The sequence below is a fragment of the Stigmatopora nigra genome, chromosome 13 (assembly GCF_051989575.1).
Source record: "Stigmatopora nigra isolate UIUO_SnigA chromosome 13, RoL_Snig_1.1, whole genome shotgun sequence".
Classification (NCBI taxonomy): Eukaryota; Metazoa; Chordata; class Actinopteri; order Syngnathiformes; family Syngnathidae; genus Stigmatopora; species Stigmatopora nigra.
In genome coordinates, this window is record NC_135520.1 from 43,633 (window position 1) to 67,562 (window position 23,930).

The window sequence follows — 23,930 nt, forward strand, 5'->3', positions numbered from 1 at the left end:
CAATATTATTAAAATCTAATAATATTGCACGGTGTGCAGTTTTCTGCCATATAACCAAAAGTCTTTGAGACCAAACAACAACACACCATGACTTAGTAAATGTTATTCATATTAAGTATTTTTTTCTTCTATTTTTCCTTTAATCTTGTAATATTACATGAAAATCAAGAATAAGGGGACAATGATACAGTAAAAACACAACATTCACAGAAATGTATGAAGTTTTTTAATATATATATATATATATATTCTTTTTAGAAAAAAAGCATCAAGACATGATTTTCTGTTTCTAACCATCAAATCTGAGAGTCATGACTAAGTCAGGTCATCACACACAGAATTGTATTTTTAGTCCCGTGAAAAGGGACAGAACAAGAAAACACAAATAGAGCTAGGAAGTTAAATTGTCTTTTCACAAAATGCAAATGTATCTTAACACTGATGTTATTTATTGGGATCTTATAGTTGCATGTCTTTTGTTTAACCTATACATTAGTAGAGGCAAGAGGTATTGTAATCCACAGTAGTTTAGGGCTTGACTTTAATTTAGCAATCACCGCCGATGCTAATTAGAGAACGAAATTGTCATTTGACCTTTTTTTTCAACAATGCAGTGATTTTTTTAAATGCTATTTTAAATGACTTCTTGCATATGTGGGAAATTCCCATTTGACGGAGTCAGCGAGAAACAACTAAGTTAGTACACCACATTAAAGCACCTTCACTGTTTGCTTGCGACCAAAGGAAAAACACCACCACATGATTTGCCTCCCCAATTTTACATTCCACTCAGTTATTTGTACAAAATTTTCCAATATACAGAATGCTACACCTAGGGATCAAAACAATGAAAAACAAATCAGCTCAGATGCAGCAAAATGTATGAGAGAAAGGCATCAACATAGGGAGTTGCCAAATGATAAATAGTCAATAATAAAAAGTAAATGTCATTTACTGCTCAGAATAAAAGTGAACCAATGATGAAACGGTCTTTGGATGAATGGAATCCAACAATTTCTAAAGTAAAAACCCTTTCTTTGCCACCCTCTATTCAGGCCAGTTTGCATTTGGTTTCCCTGGCCAAACATCAAAAATCATGTTCCTTAGAGTATTCATCTGACTATCGTACAAATGGAGTATACAACCAAACAAAAGTGAACAAGAATCACTTGGTTCTCGTTGTGATTTGACCTGTTTTGTGCTACATTTCTTTCAATGGTGTGCAAACAAGTAGACACGTGTCCTACTTGGACCCTTGTCATTGAGCGAGCAGATTGCAAAAGACCCCCAAAAATGCATTTCCCGGCCTGGCGAGCCAGTATAATTTGATGTGCTTCCGGCAGCTTTTTCTGACATTTTCGGACATCTGCTGGGCAACCATTATCGACGAGCTACATACACCATTGTCAACCGATGCATCGATTAGAAAAAGAAAAAATATCGTATAAATGATAGAAAACTTTGATGAAAGTAGGACCTAAATGGCGTTTCTGCCCATTGCGACCTTCGACAGACAACAAGGGCCGGCAGTCCTATTTCACGCAGCGGCTCACACTCCGCTACAACCCGCCCGCTCCCGGTAGCTGTGGCAAATCCATTTGGCAGTCAATTCATACGATAAAGAACCAGTAAATCCGCTCGGAAATTGGCGCTCTGGTTTTCCTCTTTGCTCGTCCCGCTCTCGTGTCCCAGGTGGAGGAGGGCCGCTTCGGCGCCATCCAAGAATCTTGTATATACAGTCTGACTCCGACGGTCCGCGTTGAGGTTTGGCTGACAAGTGACCCGGTTGAACTTGTCTTAGCCATGGACTGGGGCACGCATCCCCCTTTTGTGCTTGAGTTGATCATTTAGTTCAGGGGTGGCGAACAAATTAGACGCAAGGAGTCAAAAAAATTCAAACTGTGAGTCAAAGAGCCACACCTTAGGCCAGGCGCAGCATTTTATTATTATTATTATTATTTTTGTTTGTATTAAAAAAAAATCCAATCTGACAAATGATTTTTGGGAAATATAATTTATTATTTGTTTGCAATGTACCCTGATGACATGGAGTGTTTTTCCAAGAGAGAACGATGACGCGAGGCAAGGAGCCGCGCTACGTACAAAATATAAGAAGCAGAGGGCCGCATCGGTTTTGGCCGGGAGCAGCGTGTTCGCCACCCCTGATCGAGTGCACTTACAATGGTCTCGTCCTCTCCGCTGGAATTGGCCCGATAGATCTCAAACCGTGCTTTCCATCACCCACTCGGAGCCCTCCAAACTCGTCTTGTCGTCCTCGCCGTCATCGTACTGTAGCAGCGTGCCGTTAACTGACAAACTGCGTTTAGTCCAAATGTTGCTGATCCTGCGAGGGTAGCTGCCACGGCACTGCGTGGCCCCGACGTGACCCATGTCGAACGAATGGCTCCTTTTGGGTTTCCCATCCTGAGGTAGCCCTAAGAGACGGCCCAGCACGGTGGTGGACTCGGCTCTTCCCAGCAGAGGTTCTCGGTCGGATAGGGGCACCACGGCTCCCGTGTTGGTAGTGTCGGAAGCGGGCGAGGGGCCCCCGGGGACTCCCCGACCGTCCCTGCTTAAGCCTCGCAGCTCCATGGTGGCAAAGGCGCCCAGAAGGTGGTCCAGGTTGGGTTGGCCTCTGTGCCTGTGCTTCCTGAAATGGCTGCGTGGAAGGGTGCTGGACTCGGCTCCTGGCGTGCCGTAGCAGTCGCCAATCCTCCTTCCCGTCTGGCTTTCCAGCGAGTTGGTGGAGGTTGAAGAGGAGGATATACTACTCTGAAGAGATCCACATTTAAATTCCACCATTTCCTCACGCATAACCACCACGGCCGATGCTGATTTGACCTGCGGCGGGGCGCCGTTGAACCTGTTCATACCGCCGTTGGTCTGAGAGTAAGTGTTGCTTACCGTGGGTAACTTTATGGTCTGGATGCCGCCGCTCACCTTATAACGCACCATGAGGATGATGATGAACACCAAAAGCGTGGCGACGATGATGCCGCCGATGACCAAGATGACGGTGCCCCCGAAGAAACCCCCGCGAAGAGACTGGCATTGGGGGTAATCGTCTGTGGTGGCAAAGTCCACGCAACCGACCACGTTGGTGGCCGTGAGGGTGGTGGCGCTGTCATCCCAGATGGCCAATACGCACAGATCATACTGCATGCCGGGAACCAGATTGGTGACTACAAAGGCTCTGTTAGTCATGGGAATCATCCTAGGACAAGAGACAGACAAAAAAGACAGGCATTTTGGGACATGACGCCATGCAGACATCAATCAAAGTAGCATCCCCGAAACAAAAAACCTGCTTCGGGCTACCCTGACCAACGAGAATCATCGCTCCGCTTGTAGCTATTTGGTCCGACAGACAAATGGAGCAAGTCGATCATAATGTGTACAAACCCTCAAATCATCAGAAATCTTCCGAATGAAAACGGTCACGCCCCCTGTCACGACTTTTTTTCCCTTTGGTCAAATCTTCTCCGTCATCGCATTTTATGGGCTATCTCTCCATCAAAGGCTGTTTTGGGTTTAAACCAAACACCCCACTGATGCCCCCCACCCCCCCACCCACCCACCCACCCACTCCCCTATGGTCCGATGGCTCCATCCTTTCCTTTCTCACCTGTAAATGAGAACTTCGTCCTCAGAGCAATTGTACTGAAGCTGATACATTTTGACTTTTGGAGTCGTCTTGCCCACCGTCCACTTAATCCGGGCCGAAGCGGCGGACACTTCCGAGACCGACACCGCCTTCTCCGGGAGCGTCTTGGGCTCGCCGTTGGCCAGCTTGGTCGAGCCGGTTATGTCCGAAAGACCCGACTTTGACTGCGTGGTGCGGTTTGTACCGTTGCTCAGGTGAGGCAGCTGAACGATGGAGAGCTCGACGGAGGCGGTGGATTCCCCGGCGGCGTTTGCGGCGATGCACGTAAAGGTTCCGTAATCCCCGGACGTGGTGATTGTAATCTCAAGGGTGCCGTTTTCATACAACGTGGCTCGAGACGAATTGCCCATCAGCCGTTCGTCGGGCGCGATCCAGTGCACGGTTGGCATGGGATCGCCGACCGCCTTGCAGCGCAGACTGGCCGGTTGGCCCTCCAGCACCAGCAACTTGTTTGTGTGCTGCGTAATCAGCGGTGGCTCGCAGACAAATTCTTCCTCGCGTACAGACCAAAAGTAACGGCCCTTCACGCTGGCGGGAGAGGCGCACGTCTCCATGTCGTCCTCTCGTTCGAGCCTCCGCAGCCAAAGCACTTCGCAGTTGCAGTGCAAGGGGTTCCCGCCGAAGCTCAGGGAGAGCGGGGGTACGTACGGCGTGCTCATGCCCACGCTACTTTGGGAGCGTGCAAAAATGGGGTCCGGCGGGAGCTTTTGCAGGCGGTTGGAGGTGAGGTCTAAACGGGCCAGCTTTTCCAGGTCTGTAAACGTCCCCTCGGCGATGAAGGACAGAAGATTATGATCCAGACTCATTTGGTGGAGGTTGACCATCTTGCGGACGGATTCCCAAGGCACGCTGCGTAGGTTGTTATAGGATAGATCCAGATCTTCCAGTGTCAAAAAAAGGTCATCAAAGGACGTTTTGGCAATGCGACTCAGCTGATTGTTGTTGAGGATCAGGTGCTGGAGATTGATCAAGCCCCGCAGATCATCCGGCCCTATGTCGGTCAATCTGTTGGTGTCGAGGTGAAGCGATCGCAGGGTCTCCAAGTCGACGAAGGAGAAGGGCTGGATTGCGCCTATGGTGTTGCGGGACAGGGTGAGGTCCACCAGGCCGCTCATGTTGGCAAAATCCCGGGCGGTGATCTTCAGGATAAAGTTGCCACCCAGTCGTAGCTCCACCGTGTGACGATCGATGTCCGGAGGGACGAAAAGGAGCCCTTTGGACGGGCACAGCGTCCCCAGCGATTCGGACAGGTTCTGGCACACGCAGTATTTAGGGCAGGCGCTGACCATTGCCAGTGTGATTCCCAGCAGCAGGAGACTGGCGACCACTTTGTCCATGTTAGTTCATCAAAGGGGACCTGCGCAAAAGGACAGTGGAAAAAAGAAAGGAAGGGTTCAATCGGGTAGCTCTTCTAGGATGTGCAATCATATTGCTCATAATAATCGGACATGGGCCCCGTCGTCGTCGTCGTCGTCATCTACAACAAAAAGCCTACTTGTCATCACACCCAGAAACTGCCCGTGTGATGACAAGTAGGCTTTTTGTTGTTGATGGTGATTCTACTCAGCGGCTGTACTCGCAACAGCGACGCTGATGACGACAACAACCATCTAGTACTTTGTGGCAGGGGCCATCTTCTGGCACCACGTGACAATGTGGCTCGTCATGTAGAGTGGTTGGGCAGACCTCAACGGGTCGGGCGCATCTCAAGGAAAGACTAGGATTACATTAGTCGGTGGACGCAATTCCCAACTAGCAAGCTCGAGGAAGCCTAAAAAAAAAAAAAAAACTTGCTAAATATAGTGAGCCAAGACGCCAGAACGGCCGGTGTCAGGAGTGAGGAGGACGCGTCGAATTAAGGCCTAACATTTCAAGGCCAAAAACAAGGACTACATACCAGTTAGATAGTGGAGTAGGTCTGACTGAAAGGAAAAGATGACCTTCCCAGAATAGGGCTTCTCCACACAAGGTAATAAGAAGCACGCGTAGTGTTTAAGGTCGGCGCTCGTCTCCTAGTGGCCTTTTCCGAGGCTTAAACACCACCTGCGTTGGCCAAAGCAAAGGTCAGGCCTTCTGCTGAAATACCAACAGGCACATCGAGGCTCACAGTACATTAGAGGAAAAGGCATACTGTATCTAAAAAATAAATAAATACAAAAATTAAAAAATGGGACTGCTGGACTAGATTGACTTTTTTTTTAACCACAAATATGACATGGGAAGACGGTAGAAAACCAAAGTTTTGCTGTTGTTTTTTTTTTGTTTTGACAGCACCAAATCACATTCTCGCCATAGACATTTCTTTCACGATTAGCCTGGCAGCGCAGACGTATCTGCAGAATAAAGAAATTGCTGTGGACGGCAGCAATCAATCTACTTCCGCCGAGCCTCCCTCTGCTCCAATCGACTTTCCTCTACGCCGTGATCCATTTTACCTCCTGTACCCCCACCCATCTTCTATGTATATCCTCGTCTCTTCCTCCTTTCCAATGCATGACTGCGTATTGCATTGGCTCTCCAGGCTGTGTGTGGGATGGTGTTGTAGGCAGCCTGGCAGTCTTGGATAAGAGGGTGAGAGAACTTCCGCTATTTTCCTTCTGAAAAACTGGATGTAATAGAGGTTTTTGGGTTTTTTTTTTTGTTGGTCTGACACTTTTTCGTTGCATTTAGAAGCCTAAAAAGATAGGGGGATGCCTCATAACGGCGCACACACAGTATTCAGACGATGCTTCTCCGGGGTTGGCAAGGCGTGCGCTATTTCTCCTGCCGTGTTAGAAAGCCGCTGGAGTTTGGAGGTAGGATTTTTCATGAGGTACGGAGGGTGAGGCCGTTCATGCAATGTCATTTATCATGCTGTGCCTCAACTCTCGCCAGTACGGGGGTGGGGGGAGGGGGGGGGGTATTCATCTTGCCTCAGGACAAAGTGAAATGTCAACAACTACACACATTTGTTTTTGAGTGCTCACAAAATATTGACTACAATATCCCAATTGTGGCTGTGACTAAGATGATATGAGAATACCTGAAGTGCCATGTTAAAGAAGCACCCATTCTCTCTGTGAATAGTTCGACAATGAAAAATCCCCACTAGACTCACCCACACAAATGATTATCAACCAGGTGCTTTCATTTCTTAAAGTGGAAAATGATTGACCATTTGGATGATAAGATCAAGACTTGCTTTTGGAATGTCAGATAGTACCACAGATCACTCAAACCTAATAGAATATATTGTCTTCCTCTTTTCACGTATTCACTTTTTTAAAAATCATTCATTTGATTTACCTACTTTTTCCTAACAAGATATATTTTTGTTTTTTAATACCGCATACCTTGTTATTTATTTATTTATTTTTAATTGTATCTGATCTATCGATCTAATTCTACATTGGCTTTGGGGTGGGAGATTTTTGACAAGTTCATTTCAAAAGTGCCCCTTCTCATAGTTGCGAATCATCGCTATATTCCAGGTGAAAGCTCAAACGTGCTGCTTCAATAAACAAGAATGAAAAAAATTAAAAGTGTTCTTTTGGGGAAACTGAATTGGATGGAAAGCTGGATAGATTTCGATATATTTCAATGGATAGATGCATCACTGTTCAAGTAGACAGTATAAGGAATAGAACAAGGAAGGAAGGAGCCCGGTGTGAGTGGGCATAACGGGCTACTAATTGCTGACACACCTCTGAAAATCCATCACTTCGCCTTTGCAACAAAATGCTGACAAAGTACTACAATGTGGCCCAGGTGAACAATCGTCACTTTACTCAAACTCAGTCCCGCGGGGCCCAAATGCCACGCAAACGCCCAGTCATTGGTAGAGGAGTCGTTCCCCGAGCCAGAGATTGCGGGTTGGATTCTCCGCCCCGGCGACCTGGTCCAAGTATCCCGGGGCAAAGAGCCGAAGCCTGCGGTGCCGCGCCATCGATAGCGCAACGAGCGTATAGCGGAGTCAAAGCGCTTGGAACGCCTGCATGTCGGCGGAATGGCGGGCGCCGTACTACAAGCGTAAGAGCGTTAGCGAGAAGCTTCTCGGCTCTCTAAGCCACTTAACCGCATTCCCAATACTTATTTTTAGGCCAGCATGTAAAATGTAAGTGAGAGGGGAGGGGAGGGGAGAGGCCGCCGCGCTATTCTTCTTAGCAGCTTCAGCTGGTGGAAAGCACGGGTCGGGGATCGGACATGTCACTCATCCCAGTTCCCGACGCAAAAGAAACGACGACCCTCTTCAAAGCACCATCCTGGTAATTGTCATCATTAGCCTCGTAAGGGTTCTTTGGGTGTGTGCGCCAGAGCTAACAAAAGAGCTTTTTCATCATTTTGAAGGGCAGGAGGAGTGTCCAAATTCTGACTTGCTCATTTGTCCAGCAACTTTCCACGACATTTCTTCTTATTTTGAGTGGATGATCAATCATGTTCACCCCGCTCTTTGCTGGTGCCTTGCTCTGTTTGTTTCAAGCAATCAGCACTCAACCAGCCTTTGAATTTCACCAGCGTGTGTCTTATCTGGGCGATTAGCCCGAGGGGATTTGTCAGTTGAGTCGTGTCACTTGCCCTCATATTGTATGCTCCTTTTTCTTTGATCTTAGATTGCTCTCCATTTCTGTACATATTCCTTTCTGGATTTGCCTCGTCTTTCTTCCTCCACATTAGTGGCTGCCAAACACCAAAGAGCCATTTGGACTCGCTGAGAATAAAACGCAGTAGCACGGCTGACAGAAAGAAAGCTAAACAAGACCTGGCCCGGACCTCGTACGAAGACCGTCCCGCCCGGGAAATAGCCACCACCGACAGTAGCCGGTACTCCTGGTAGGACGTTTCCTAATTGCATTGGTTTGATCCAATCGTCCCCATCTTGCCTTCCTGTTTTACGTAACGCCCATCAGGTGGCGATGGTTACGCCCACTGTTATTGCATCCATATATTACACTCAGGTCGCGGGGGGTGCTGTAGCCTGTCCCAGCACGAGGCGGGGGGACGATCTTGCTTCAGTATTTTGGCACCAAATGATATTGGAATAAATATGGTCTTTAGAAAAAAAAGGCTGCAATATTGATAAAGTAAAGTACCTTCACCCCCACCATTCTCTCCGTCAAAAGAGCGCTTGAGTTCTCCCAAAAGATGAAGACAAATGCGGGCCAAGTCTATTTTTAGCATCATCTCACAGTGGGTTGTGTTAAAGAGGCTAATGAAAACCGGATCCACATTTGCATGAGCTATCGTTGGAGACTACGGCATGAAGGCTGTATATTAATTAGGTCCATGTGATACGACTGCGTATCAATGGTCTGTCGCTTGCTTTGTTTGCGCTTGCATTGAAACAAAGGGTACTGGCTATGTGCAGTCTTTTTCTCAGTTTGACAAGAAATGTGCTACCCCGGTAGTAGGCAGGCCGTATTTTTTTCAATAAATGTCAGCAAGTGCCCAGACCGCCGAGCCCGTGTACACCACGGGGTGAGGGGATGCACAATAATGCCAGTAGAACAAGAATAGTGATGTAGAGGGCTGACAACCATGGAGAATTTTCTCACCCAAAATGAGGCAAGGAATGAATGCGAGCAAGCAAGTTATTGCATGATTGCATGACTTTTTTTTCCTTTCTTTATTTTTTTTATGCTCATTTGGGGATTCTGTTTAGAGAATCAAGTGAATCGGAAGAACAAACCAATATGGAGCTACTAATGAGATGTGCTTTACTAGCCTGAATCTCCTAGAAGCAATCAAAAAAAAGAATCCCCGTCTCTCCGGCTAATAGCGAGCAACACCTCTTCACCGTTTGACTTAAAAAAGATGCGTAGGTAGTCAGTCACGGCTCATGTAGTCCCCGAATTGTGCTGGCACGGCTTCTCTTGCATGAGAGTGGTGTAGACCAATGATTCATTCATTTTCCAAAGGGCCTCTGGAGGCTTCCATTTCATAGATGGCACCTATAGAAATGCCGGCATATCTTTTCATGTAGGCGCAAGCCTGTTTGAATCAATGTCAGACATACAACAACAGTGGGCAAGCAAGCACACAAGCACGCACACAAGCACGCACGCACACAAGCACGCACGCACACAAGCACGCACGCACACAAGCACGCGTACCTCCAAATCTCTGTCGACATCAAATCATTGAAAAGGACCGCTAGGTACTACGCAAGGTTCATATTAGCGACGAGCCCGATCAACCGTGCCGCTCTCGGGTCCAGATGCGAGTTTGGAATTCACTGATTGGACGGGGCAAAAATTAAGAAATATCATTTGAAAAAAATCCCAGCCGTGAACCAGATCTCAGGCCCAGTCATTCGTGGATGGCAAACGCAAATGCTGGGTGCCAAAATGGGACTAATGGGTATCTATAAGATGATTCTGGTCCCACCCAAACGAATAAATATATTACGCGTGTTCAAATAACCGCATTGCTCATTTCTAATGCATGGATTCCTTCACCACGCACTATATTTTTATGCGTCAATTTGCACTCCTTAATTGGAGGGATTACAATCAATAATTCCAAATACAATCTGGGAAAGCGCTCTGTGAGCTCCATCTTCTTACTCAAGCGGCGTAATGCATTTTCATTTTTTCATTGGCATTATTATTACATCTACGAGACTGATTATTAATTCATTATTATAATCAAGTCGCGTTTCATTTGCAAGCAAATTGACTGGGAACTGATTTGGCCCTTTACGATCATATATTTATGCTAACGTTTGGTACATTCAAGTATGTCATCCCCATTTTGGGCTGTCCATGATGCCCCACTGATTAAGATTAGCCAATCAGGGTGTCTAGGAGTAAATGTGGAATACATATTGAAAAAGCTTTACATTTTATTTTTATTGTCTTGAGGGCGCTTCAATGATTGTTTCTTCTGTCTAGTTTTGTCAGGTGAAATGTGACTATGGCTTACCATTGAAAATGTTTTCATCCTTTCCACACGGGCAGAAAGTACATAGTAAATATGAACCTACATCCTGAATTCCATCCCCCACACGCAAAAATCTCAACCGGCTGCCAGGCGTTTGCGAAGGTACCCTGCCCGTCGTTAGCCGGGAGAGGCTCCAGGACCCTTGTGACCCGCACAAAGAATAAAGCAGCTCAGAAAAATGACACACAAACACACACAGATGCCACTTTGCATTGTGGGATCAAAGTTGTTCTAACTTTCACATGAGAAGCACAGCAGGGCCAAGCGTCTGTAAAACGGCGCAAGAATAAGACAAGGACCGACCCCCCTGCCGCCAATATCTTGTGAGGCCCACCAAAAATAAGAACAACAACAACAACAATCAAAAAGAACAGGCCTGATGGAAATAGCTCATTTAGCTGGGAGCTATTTTTTTTCTCAGGAGCACATGGAGAAGCAGCAAAATATTCTTGATGAGTCGGAGTCTAAATCTTAATTGCACCTGATCTTTCATCCCCGCTACTTTTGCTACTGTTCTACCCGTCTGCCACGGTGACAGTTCTGGGCCAAGTTCAAAAATAGAGATTGCGGGAGGCATTCGTGGATTTCAGCATCCCGACACTTTTCTCATCAAAGCTCCGTGAGGTGCGGCACAAAAGTGCCAAGCAACACGCTCAGCTTTATGTAATATCATATCAAAATGGCTATCTATAAAAAAAAGATAGTAATGTTGCATTTGGAAGCAAAAGCCTCTATTCCAAAGAGCTTTTGCGAGAGAGGATATTTTCTTTGGCGTATCCAATGTGTGAATGTGAGTGATAGTTGGTCCCTTCAGGCCACTCGGTATCATTCCTAACAAAAGGGCTAATAAAACATGTCAGGCAAACACGCCACCCACACACAAGTCAGATGAGCTGGTCCCCAGAGATGTTCTTCTTTTCAAACTCTTCTAATGATGTAGACTATTGATGGAACTGTTGTGTGTCTCCAGCTTAACCATGACACAGGTGTGTAAGAGAGAAAGAGAAAAAATGAAGACAATGTAAGACCTAAACAACACTAAACACATAAGCGGCCGGCCACATAAAGGCTATCACAGGAGGAGAATACCAGATTTGTCTTGACATTCTTAACAGACAGAATAACACACAAACACACACACACACACACACACACACACACACTTTCTTGCGGTCCCTCGGTCAGATGCTATATCCACATACCTGTCAACTGGTACGTTCTCGCCGTAATTGGTACAACTGAAAGCCCATTTTTATATTGGTACGCTGTACACATGAAAATGGTACGCTAAACGGTGATTTTGAGAAAAAAAAATAAATTAAGGCACTTTCTAGCCATTTTTCACCATCCGCCATTGTTTCTTCCCGGAAACGCATGTCTGCCAAGTGATATATGTACCGGCGCCTCTGATTGGCTAAAAAAAAAAGATCATGATAAACATTTCGTTTTGTAACACTTTCACCATGTGATTTCCGTTTCCTGTCAAAAAAGTAAAGTGGTAAGATTTTCCATGTATTTATACATATATGTAAGGGCGAAAACAAAATTTGGTAAGATCACAAATGGTTCGAGGTTGACAGGTATGTATCCAATACGGTTCCTAAAAATACATGACTAAGCGATGACACACCGGCTGAAATGCGGCCAATTCAGCAAAGATATGGTTAACGCCAGAAGATTTGCCACCGCAGTCTTGCGGTGTGATCACACATTGCCATCGGCGTTGCACATTTATAGAAACGGTGAGTGAAGATGAGGCTACGCACATATAGGAGGTGCACAGAGCATAATTGGCCAGATTGTGTTTAGGTCTCAATCAGATCTGGCTTCTCTTGCAACCAGGCCACTTTCTTTACTCGGCCGCTAGTCTGTTGGGAAGCAATTAAAGTGGTCGCTCCTCCCTCGGTTGAGCGGCGGCGGCAGTAAAGGCATTTGTTGGAACGTTCCAAACAAAGCAAGTAGGCTATCAGGAAGATACATACCATAAAATGGAAAAGATTCGATACGCTTGCAAGCCCATTACAATCAATTCAGGTCAACGAAAAAAATGAAGCCCCTCAAAATAGTCAACCTGTCCAACCTTACCTAGAACAAGGGTAGAAACTTGGGTTTCGCTTTTTCCCCCCCTTTTTTATGCCTGCAGTGACATCCCACAGCCGGTAAGTGCCGAGTGTGACATGAAGAGCTGTGGCAATTATTGCAGGAGACCACCCACCATTGTCGTTGTTCTCCTGGAAGCGTACCATTGATTACAACCCCTTGTATTTTTTGTTTTTTCTGTCGCTAGGGATGCGAATGCTATTATCCTCTACCAAAGAGAAATGTAACTCGGCAAGCCACGGTCTCGGTGGTTTCTTTGAAAGGCCATTTCTTCAAGAGCACTTCAATGCATCCAACGACTTCAGATGGCATTCGTCAAGTTGGGAGGGGCCTCGGCCGCCACTTTCGAGCAATAAAAGGCGAGGGCCAATACTTGATTCAAAAACGGGAAATGGCAAGCGACGGACGGCTAGCAGAGGGACGTTTGGAGCAGTCAAATGACACTCGCAAAACAGTCTTTGCGGGTAGATGACCAATCCATTCATTGGATATCCTCACGGGCGCGCCGGTGGCGGCTAGTCCGGTTAAATACGGACAGTAGCGTGGACTATCCCCAAGCGGTCGTGCGTAGAAGGGGCATTCTAGACTTGGTGACAATGCAAAGACAAGAAGAGCAGTGGAAGTGATCGCCATCCGTTAATGATACACTGACGCACGTTTTGACCACCAAGCTTAGCTAACACAAACATGTTGGCACCTTGCTAATGATGGGCTAATGAATGTGCTTCTCGCCAGACCACCACCCATTTAGATCACGCCAAGCACAGAGCAAATGTGCCGACAGAGCCGGCCGGTGGCTGCAAATGTGATAACGGCTTAATGGATGATTTTCTCACACGCGTGAGCAGAAAAATGTCGACGTCTCACGTCACGTCACACCATCACATCGTCACACCTCTGAGCTCCATTGGCTTGATTACGTACGTCATCTCTTCTACGAAACTGCTTGCTCTCAGACAGGTGGGACATTTTGGAGCGGCTCTTGCTTGCTTGTACACACACGCAGTGGACTTCAGAAGCCAGCCCGAGCTTCTGGTGCAGCAGGTCAAGCGAGCAGAACCTAACCCTAACCGCCACCCTGGCACAGCGCCGTTTAGCCTCACCATATTGGCTGGTTGTCCACGTGAGCTCGGGGTCACGTGCCTGGCTCACCCAGTTAAGCTAATTCGAGGCTTTGGCGAGTGACAGGCTGCAAATCCAAAGCTTAGGAGCACTACTAGGGTAATGAGGCGATTCTCCCCTGGGAAAAGGGTTCCTTCCCTCCACCAGGTCCGTGGAGGGAAGGAACGCGGGCCAAGGTCTCCGTCACCCTGTATCTCCGACGAGGAGACTGGGTATCCGGCCGAGAAGCGTTTGCTTCCGATGCCTTTGTGACGCAAAGCTTTGCTTTTGCGCTCCATACAAAAGCGTGGACATTTGAAGCCGTGAAAGAATAAAATAGCTTTGAAAGATTGAGAGCAGCGACGCTTTCATTAACCAGTAGGGACAGGGCGTGACAGGGTCGTCAGGGCGGTGGTTAGCGCGTCGGCCTCACACAGCTCGGAGGTCTTGGGTTCCAATCCGGGTCATGTCCAACTGTGTGGAGTTTGCATGTTCTCCTCGGGCCTGCGTGGATTTCCACTGGGATTGGATCTAACGACCCCCCCCCCCCCCCCCAAACCCGCGACCCGAACGAGGATAAAGCGGTTCACAAAATGAGATGAGACAGGCTGTTCATTTGGAACCCGAGCACGGCTTCCCCGTGGTCTGGGCTCCATCTTTTCCCAGTCCGCCAAAGTTGAAATGATTGACGAGAGCTCGCACGCGAGTCGCCGCCGTCGACTGCACGTTTCACTTGTGGGTATGCTGGTAAAGGGGTAACGGATGACAGTTGTCAAGCAAAGGCGGGTGCCGGAGGATGAACGGGCCGCGTGGGCGGCTGGCGCGGGAGGATGGCGCGGTGCGCTTTACAATGGACGTGGCCGTTCTAATCTTCCCTTTCCACCCCAATGAGCGGGTTCCTGCAAGAAGTAAATGCGCCCACTGTCCCAAAGCTGAAATAAGAAGCAGCACGGTGTCATTAAAGAGAGCATTTGATCACACCGTGATCACTGTGACTACTCTACGGCAAAGACAACAAGGTCTTGTATTTGTGGGTTTTTGCCCAATGATTCTCCCCTTTGTCCGGGGCTCTGCCAAGATAAGCTTTTCTCTTTATATGACAGCTCATTCACGACCGTGACATCCCCGGCAGAGCTGGAATCTTATCACTGCGCAGTGGCATGACGGACGAGCGAGCGGGGGAGCGAGCTCTTCATTGGATATCTCTGGAGCCCATGCATCTTTGTTTCCGACCTTGGGGGCCCCCCTGTTCACTAGCGGGAGAAGCCAGCCAGCTTTACGAAGCTGCTGCTGCTGCTGCTGCTGCTGCGGGTCTGTTTGCATTTTTTGATGCAGGCAGGTTAAATGTGCAGTCCAAATGTTGCCGCCTTTCGGTCTGACAAAGAGACTTCCCCATACAGCCAAACACTTTGTAGACCATACCTCTTCTTCAACTTTTCAAAGCAGCCCACGCTGGCGGCGGCGTTGGGTTATAGAGTGCGACAAAGCCCCAATAATCACACGGGTATTAAAAAGTGATTGAGCTCCAAAGCTCCCTCCCTGGCCCCCTCCCTCCCTCCCTCCCTCCCTCCCGCTCTCCTCTCCTCTCCTCTCCTATTTCTTCCCACTCCGCGTGCACGCGCACACTTCGGAGACAGCCTTACCCAGCGCAGCCGAAATTAGTATGGAGAAGCGCAGCACCGCATTTAAAACGCAGCGAGGGTGAAAACAAACAAACAAACCCTCTGATTGAAACACCCTCCGAAAGTCGAACAACCCCCGCTGCCGAACTGATCCCCTTTGCAATCGGTTTACCTGTGATTATCTCGGAGCCAAGCGACTCGGGGGATGGGGGCGTGGGGGGGGGGGGGGGGCTTTGGTGGTCGGGGGGAAACACCCCCCCCCCCCCCGTCTATTGGCGACGAAGGCGAGGCTATCTATCTATGCCCGATGCGACGTTCCAAACACACCGTATCACCCGTGCACACACACACACACACACACACACACGTACAGCGAAGCGAAAGCCACATCTTTTTTTTTTACCTTGGGAGGACGATTATGCCGGTCCACGGAATGGCTGGCCTTGCTTGCCTTGCTTGCCCTGCTTGTGGGCTCCGGCCGCTCCCTTCGTCCATCTACTCCCAAGGCGAGATCCCGAGCGAATAAGCGGCAGCTGCTCGTGCAACATCAGCTGCAGCAGCGGCAACGGCATCTTGTCGTCCTGCTTCGAGCTCCGTCCCGGAGCAGGAAAAAAATGTCACTGGCAAGCAAACTGCGACGAAGAGCGTCGCGTCGCGTCGCATTTGAGGTGTTCCCTCGGAGTGGGGAGGGGAAGGACCAGTCGAATGTGTCGGCGGCTCTCCTTCCGAATAATATATCCAAGCTATTGACAGTCTTCCTGTGAAGTTGCGTCAATACTATACGCATAGAGATCCATTTGGGGACGGTCTACTGCAAGCACAATGTCTCCCTCCTCCCGAATGTTGGGCCAAAATCAACCTGTGCGATCCTTCAAATGTTGTCGTCCGTGTAAAGGCATTTCCGAGAAGTGGCACACTGAGCACGCCGACACGTCATTAGGCCAATTCGGAGAGGGGGTACGTCAATATACATATGCGGCGCTCCCTCCGTCAAATGGCTCGGCGTAAAAAGACGCAGTTGGGTTGCACACTCGCTGGCTTGCTCGCTCACTCGCTCGCTCGCTCTGCGTGCTTTGCAGGGCGTGTGCGCGTCTCTTTGCGCGCGCGGGGGAGATTAAGGAGCGACTGTGGATTAGTCTCTTCTTAGCGGCATTTAGCGTTCACAGGAACAAAGTAGCCGATCTGTTTGTCGTAGTGTGGTGAGCCTGTTCAACAAAACAATGTCGGCTTTGCGACGTCGGGATAGGGCTCTCGTTGAAATATGCAGCAGGAAGGGGCGGGCTCTTGCTCTTACTCTTACCTCGACTAAAGAGTCCAATTGCGTCTGGTGCCGCGCCTGTATGTCAAATCATTTCAATTCCCTTCATGCATCTGATTGCTTTTTGTCTGATTTTTGCTGAATTTGTTGCTGTGGCCGAGCGAGACCGCGGAGTTCACCTGTGGCTTGTCACTATCAGATCGGACATAGGCTTTGTCATCATCATTGACTCGACAAAAGCCCAATTGTCATCGCACCCGGCAGGCTGCATATGACGAAATTGGTATTACTTCTCCACAAGGTGCGCTTTCCCGGCAAAAGGCCCAAACGATTGCTCTTGGGACAGCTTTTACAACTGCCGGAACACAGCTCAGTTGTTGATACTACAAACAACCGGGGGCCACAGAGTACCGTTTTTCCACACCTCCCTCCCTGTGAAGACTCTGCCCAGACGCAATGATCAGATAGTGGCAGGCACTGTGCTTCGGTAAGCCTCAAGTATCCTGCATTGTGGAGGGGAATATCTTTGGAATATGACACAAATGGGAATGTATCTTTTAAACATCACCCGAAAGAAGGCCCTTTAGTCCCGGGAGTGCGACAACTCCGGAAAGCAAAAGGACAGACTACTCGATGTTTGGCCGGGGAATGATTTTACGAGCAAAATCAATGAGGTGATGCCTAACGCAGAGCGTTTCTAATCATCTGGGAGCCATGAATATATTCCTTTCAACCATTTCATGGTCAAAAGGCTGAGAAAAGGACCGAGCGACACTAAAGTCATTGCTATGCGGACCGCCAGGGTGTTTGCGCGCCAACAATTATTCAATTCAATTGAATTGAATGCTTTGGAGAATGTTTTTTGTTCTTTTTTAACTCCTCCTAAAATGTCACTTTCAACGACAACACGTGCATTTAACAGATGGCAAAATGGCATTCATGATTCAGCACGCCAGCACCTAACTGAAATCAAGGAATGAAATATTCAGGAGATGGACAATGTAGGTGAAAGGACGCTCTGATTGTTTTCCCTTGTAACGTCGGATGCTTGCGTGGCTAGCTACGTATTGCTCCACTGAGCTAAAAGGGCTAAATGGTGCTTGCTCTATCAAATCAAATCAGATGAAATGATGTTGCTCGCTGGCCTAAGCCTAACCCCAAATGGAAATCAAAGGTGACGTTCTAAAAGACCATTTTCAAAGGCAGTACTCCAAATGATCAATTGTGATTACAAAACAAGTCATTTCTGTCAAATGAGTTGGAAAGTTCAGAAATGGAATTGCACGGCGCATGTCATTCCAGTTACGTATTCCAGAATTTTCCACACTAGCATCTTTGACAAGTTGGGGTTGGCTTGATCACCTCCTCACCTACGGCATACAGTCATACGTGCAAACAGTTTCTGCGTGGGGCCCGCTGTACTTCTTGCCGAATGAATCACATTTGATCGGAAGAAAACCAAATCAAAGCGCGTTCCTTGCGCCGGGATAAATATCGGGCAGTCGGCAGCTCTTTGCATAACGTGAATTCCTTGGCAAAGCTTAGCGCAGCACGTATTAGGGAAGAAAAGCCATTTGTCTTCCGCCGGGGCCCCTGGGCGTGGAATTAATTCTAATTCCTACGTGGGAGAAAAGCGTCAAATAATACTCCAGTGAGCTCATTTTTTACCATTAGTGCACCCCAAACAGCGGAGTGAGCACCTTCGGGAACCGGGGAATCGCTGGCGGCGTAAAGGACGGCTACTGCGGCGGTCGGTCAGTCGAATTTGCCCAGTCAAAACAAGTGCCCGATGTTAGTCGCCGGCTTATGTTCTGTCATGTTCCTCAAAAGGATTTACATTTTCACCATCAGAGAAATACAGACTTGGACGGAAAGGCAGATGCGCGCCGGCCCTCCCGCTGAAACGCCCGTGCCGGCCGTTTATAACACCGACGGACGGACCTTTGTCCGAAAGGCGGGTGTCGGCAGACCTTGCATTTGTTATTCTCCCTGTTTCTACCAAAGCTGAATTATTCAAGGACATTAACATGCTGGAAGCCGTCTCATAATCTATTATTGTGGCCAGACTTGGCCACCGAGGGCAGGAATCCAATTGGAAAGTGAGATTTTCTGTCAATGGTCAACGTCAACTTGGCTATGCTCCTCGCGTTAGCCAATTGCGTTGTTGGCGGTAGGAAGCGCCGAGGAGGGCCGGTCGTGCCATGCCACGAGTGCCGAGTGTGTCATGCCACACAAAGCCCGACCAAAGCCACACTGAGGGCCTTATTGCTACGGTGATGTCACGTGGCGCTCACTCAATCTTTGTTTTCCTCCTTCACGTTTGAGTGCATCAGCGACCGGTCAAAGAAACTTGCAAACTATTAGGACTGCAGGATGTACGTACTCTCCGAGGTTGACATTTCCCAAATGCTGTCACACTAACATTGTACTAAGCTCTAGTATAGTATGAGATCTGCAGTAACATCCCCTCCTACGCTTGTCACCGCGAGATTTTTCCCTTTTTTTGCGTTAGGGCTTCACCTACGTACTATTCCTCTCGGTCGGTCGGGTTCCCGATGGCCGCGCAGGTGCCGCACGCGCCGGGATGTGAATGAGCGAGGCTTTGCTGGGCAACACTTCCTCTCCTCTCGGCGGCGACGTGCCACCCGCATACCAATGACTTCCGGGTCCCGCCGAGCCGCGTTTCAGGACCGAGAAGCGAGGAGGGCCGTCGGAGGGGGACGTCGGGAGAGGGAAGACTTTTCTCCGGGGCCTCCCAAGGAGCGCGCTCGTTAGCGCCGATTGTGCCGAGCTCTCCGTCAGAGACGGAAGATCAGAGGCCACCCGCCTGCTGCCGCTGCCGCAGCCTCGTCCCGAGGCGCGGGTGGCTTCCTGTAGGCAAACCTCAGCTTCTTTGATGCAGCCGGGATTGTCAGTGGCTCTTCTTCCCGGAAGAAAACATTGAGATATGCTAGGTGTTAGTTAAGAGCAATATGCAAATCACCTGCCTGGGCTTTCAAGAAAGGTGAGGCTTTCTTCCGTGCCCCAATTAAACGGCAAGACGCTTCTTCCACTGAAGGGTTGGAGTTGTGCTCACTTTAAAAATAGAAATAAAAGGTGAACAATGTCCTTTTGATGATGTGCAATCGTGACTGCGGGGGCTACTCTTCGGCTGATAGATTTGTTACGAGAAGCGCTCGCGTCCACGAGCACCCTTGGGGGCGGGGACATTGTCGTCGACGCTCCCTCGGTAGGATATCTGGGGTTAGGCTTTTGTTACGTTTCGAGCCTTTCGTCCACGGAACGAGCCACATGTGGTGCGGCGTCACCGGGACTTGGCAGGCGTGGCCGGACCCCCGAGGATGCTCCATTGCCCCCGGCGTGTCGAGGGACGCTTCTCCTTTGGACATGTGAAAAGCATCAGTGAGCGGACCGGACCATCTTTCATGGAGTCCCGGCCGATAAATGAGGCGCGTGGCCGCTGGCGGACTGCGGCCACCTCCGGCTGCGGCCACCTCCGGCTGCTTCGTCCACTGGCAGAGACGGGGGCCCGGAACACTAAGATCCACCACGTGAACGTTGCAAAGGTCGGGGCAATAGATATGAGATCCCATTGAGCAGATGCCATAGTCAATTCATTCATCATATGACCATTAAACTTAATGGATTCACTAAGCAAAACGTTCCGGGGCCCGTCGGGGCCCGTCGGGGCCCGTCGGGGCAACGCGTCGCCGTCCGAGAGCCATGTTCGTTCATCGGCACCCGTCCCTGGTGTGCCAAAAGTGTTGCGGACGACACGCTACGTGTCGTGGGCTGTAATTGGCGGCAAATGGCCCGGAGCCAGCTCGTTTGGCTGCCCAGTAATCGGGTTGCGGGAAATTGCACGCCGTCATCCATCCCACGCTCCCGCCCGGGACGGACTATTTGACGGCCCCGCCGCCGGGCCAACCTTGCGAAAATCTACAAAGAGCAAATGAGCGAGGGAGGGAGGGAGGGAGGGAGGGCGGCGCATCTGGTTTGCTACCGAGTTTCCACTTCCTCAATCTCTTCATTTATTTCTTGGCTTCTTGGGTTTCCCCGCCAGAAAAGGGCGGCCCGTTTGCTCATCTCGATGGTACTTCTCTCTCCGAGCGTGTGGACTGTGAAAACGGCGGTCTGAGGAGAGCGAACAAGCATGTGATTAGGACTCACTCAATTCCAAAATGAATCTCATCCTTCCTTCCAGGGAAAAAGGCCACTTGCCACCGCCTGCCTGCGGGCATCCAATCCAATTTCAGAATCCAATTTAATGCGTGCAGTCACACTTACCTGTTGCAAGGCAAGCGGGGGCCTGGGTGGGGGCTCCTCCATTTATTAAAGCTCTCCAATTTCACGATGTGGGGTGCGGGCGGGCGGGCAGGCGGGCGAGCGAGTGAGCAAGCGCCCGGTTGTTTGTTTACTTGGGAAGAGGCTGAGCAAAGAAGCCGGTGTTTCGCAAGTGTGGCGTCGAGCGTGGGACGTCGTGTGGGACCCAAACGCGGGGAGGCAATCACGGGGACGAGGACGCGGAATGGAGTGCTCTCACCAAACCTCTAATAATACGTGGGAACGCTATCACAAAAATAACAAGTTCCTATACCTGCATAACGAGCATTCAATCATCTTCAAATAACAAAATCAAACCCAACGTAGAGAAAGGTCACGGGGTGACGACAAACTTGGCAGGATTCAAAATAGGTCGACCATCCGACAATGACAAACAAACACACGATGGCTGATTATCAAACTACACGCAACTGGTTCCAAGAGGAAGGGAAGCCCGGAGGGACAGAAGAGGCGAAAAGTACACACACACACACCCTGATCCTAACAAGACTTGACAGCCGGAGTCCATTTCGGCAGCGGGTTCAGAACGCCCATTTTTTTCCAGATGATACTCGGTCGGAGGAATATGTCGGCAAAGGCGGAGAGACGCCCGAGTGGCCCGAGTGGCCCGAGTGGCCCGAGTGGCCCGAGTGGCCCGAGTGGCCCGAGCGTACGCCCTCCAAAAATTCTATGGTACAAACATTAGCCAGGAGAAGCGTATTTAGCAGTGCCATCCTCCTCCCGCCTCCAGTAGTTTCTCCGAAATTCAGCTTCTGGAAATTCTAGTCGCTATGGAAACAGCACATTATAAGAGCCCCGGATGTCTTCAAATGCGTCTTCCGTGTCTCGGCCCGTCGGTGCGCTCTTTCTGTCATCAAAGACTGCTTGACTGGCGCAACGACTAGATTGCGCTGGCCGAGCCGAGCCAAGCCGACCGAGTTGGGTGCCTCACTCGGGGCTCTCCAAACTATTCCAGAAAAAGGGCCGCGCTGGGTGCGGCTTTTCTTTCAAATCTATAAGAGGAAAGCTTTCCATCATTCTGGTATCTTAGGATTAAGAGTCGGGTGCTTCCTGTTTCAGTAGAAACCTCATTGGTCAAACTATTTGTGTCGGATCGTTCCAAACAAAAACGCTGCACCCGCGGCGCCCCAATGGGACCGCTTTGCAGACCCCTGGCCCTAACTAAGAAAAGTCCACCAAACAAAAAAGACAGGACAGGCAATGTACCCTGCATCCAATTGCACACCTTTTTCACAACTCTGCTGACTCTTAGTATGATGTTTCCGGTAAAAGACGGCGATGAACGTCAATGGCAAAACGGCAAAAATTGCACAAAAATAGGGTAAAATCCACTTCCCAGCAGCATTTAGTCACTAAATACAAATACTGGAACTTTTCAGATATTACAAGCAGGGGTGTGGATTTCCCCGGGAAAAGACAGCGATGGACGTCAATGGCCAACCGGCAAACAATGCACTAAAATTGGGTAAATCCACTTCCTAGCAGCATTACTACAAACACTGGAACTTAAATACAAACACCGGACTGGCCCGGAGAACGACTTTTCCCGGGAATTTCATACAATTGAAATTTGATTTAGGAATATAGCCATATTTTACTCACCCCAAATCTTTTGTACCTTTTTATGCATCCTCCTTTCTTCCTTCTTTCCTGTCGCATTCCTGGCATCCATTTTTATTCCATTTGGTGCTGAAAATGTTTGTTCCCGCTGGCTTACTTTGGAATTGTCCGAGCCTTCTCGATGATGTCCAACTTTTGTTTCCTTGAAGAGTCCGTCTTGAAAATGGCTTTGACAGTAAATGTGCAAACAAATCCATTTCTTCTCCTCCTTCAGCCACTGCGGGTTGACTAAAACACTGTTAGATCAACACAACAATATATTTGCATGTGCAGCTTGCTACACGTGCAGCTGGCTAGCTCTGGCTCGTCCAGTCGTGCCAATCATAGTTGGTGAGAGCGATGACGTATCCCTACGCATGCAACAAGGCAATGACGTATGCTTACGCCAGCGAGAAGGCCAACTCGAAATCTGATTGGTTAAAAGCAAGCGGTTTTCTTTTAATGCAGCCGAGCCGGCAGAATTTGAGGCGGATTTCTGACCCTGGCAACAAAAAATGGCTGAAATGAGATTGGTTAAATGCTTCAATATGAAAACACACATCTGGAAGCCATGCAACAAGGGGGAAAAGCAATGAAAAGAAGCTAACAGAAAATATGGAATGATTTCATGCTCATGTTATAATTAACCCCTAACACTAACCCCATGACCGGGTCTGGAGGAAAGCAGCGCGGCCATTGCAACCAAAGCTTTCTCGGCGGAGGCGGGCCGTTTAGGGTCCGTCCGGAAGGCGGGCCGCCGCCCGGGCCCGCTTTGGCCCGCTTTGGCCAAGGCTCTTTTTGGCTGATGGGCTTTTTGGCCGCGAGAGGCGGAGTCAAGGTGACAATGAAAGGGGGCTGGCTTGGCGCATCCTTCTAGCCTTCTAGCTCCTACTAGCTCCTGGTCTCTAGAAAAGGAATTGAAAGGAGGGAAGGCGTGGAAGCCAGGAGCGCACCCGATTAAGCGCCTCGAAATGCATCCGCTGGAATAGACGAAGGAAAATACTCTGCTGGCAGTTAGCGTGCGGACATCGGGCAGCTTGCGAGCGTCATTCGGAGGTCGTCCAGGCGCCGTCCGTCATCTCGCGGGTTGAATGCGGCCGGCGCCCGATGGCGGGGATGTCGCCATAGCAACTGCTCATTCCCCGTGCAATCGGATCTCGTTTATCGAGCTGTTCTTCTCACCGGTGCGGCTGCATGGAAACAGCCTAGCATGCCCCTCTAAGACCACCCCCTGCGAACACACCCACCGAGTCTTAAAAACCAAAGAGATGGCCAAGCAATGGAGCGTAACAGTGGCAGATTTACTCCCATTAGAAACCCAGGA

General features: G+C 49.2%; 1 protein-coding gene across 3 annotated transcripts; it reads right to left on the minus strand.

Moving 5' to 3' along the window:
• Window positions 1–211: 211 nt before the first annotated feature.
• Window positions 212–23,892, minus strand: LOC144206394 (leucine-rich repeat and fibronectin type-III domain-containing protein 2). 3 transcript variants are annotated; one of them, XM_077731363.1, is made up of 3 exons: window positions 22,626–23,892; window positions 3,626–5,021; window positions 212–3,214 (listed from the first exon to the last, which is right to left on the minus strand). In XM_077731363.1, exons 2-3 carry the CDS (start codon window positions 4,999–5,001, stop codon window positions 2,221–2,223), a joined length of 2,370 nt encoding a protein of 789 aa, XP_077587489.1. In that variant the 5' UTR covers window positions 5,002–5,021; window positions 22,626–23,892; the 3' UTR covers window positions 212–2,220. The 3 variants fall into 3 exon arrangements, with proteins under 3 accessions (XP_077587489.1, XP_077587488.1, XP_077587487.1); XM_077731362.1 differs by having other exon boundaries at window positions 22,610–23,892; XM_077731361.1 differs by lacking the exon at window positions 22,626–23,892 and adding an exon at window positions 15,809–16,639.
• Window positions 23,893–23,930: the final 38 nt, after the last annotated feature.

Coding starts and splice junctions, on each gene's coding strand:
- LOC144206394 (XM_077731363.1), bottom strand. CDS start 5,001: ATGGACAAAGTGGTCGCCAGTCTCCTGCTGCTGGGAATCACACTGGCA. Junction 3,215..3,625: donor GACGAAGTTCTCATTTACAG/GTGAGAAAGGAA, acceptor CTCTTGTCCTAG/GATGATTCCCATGACTAACA.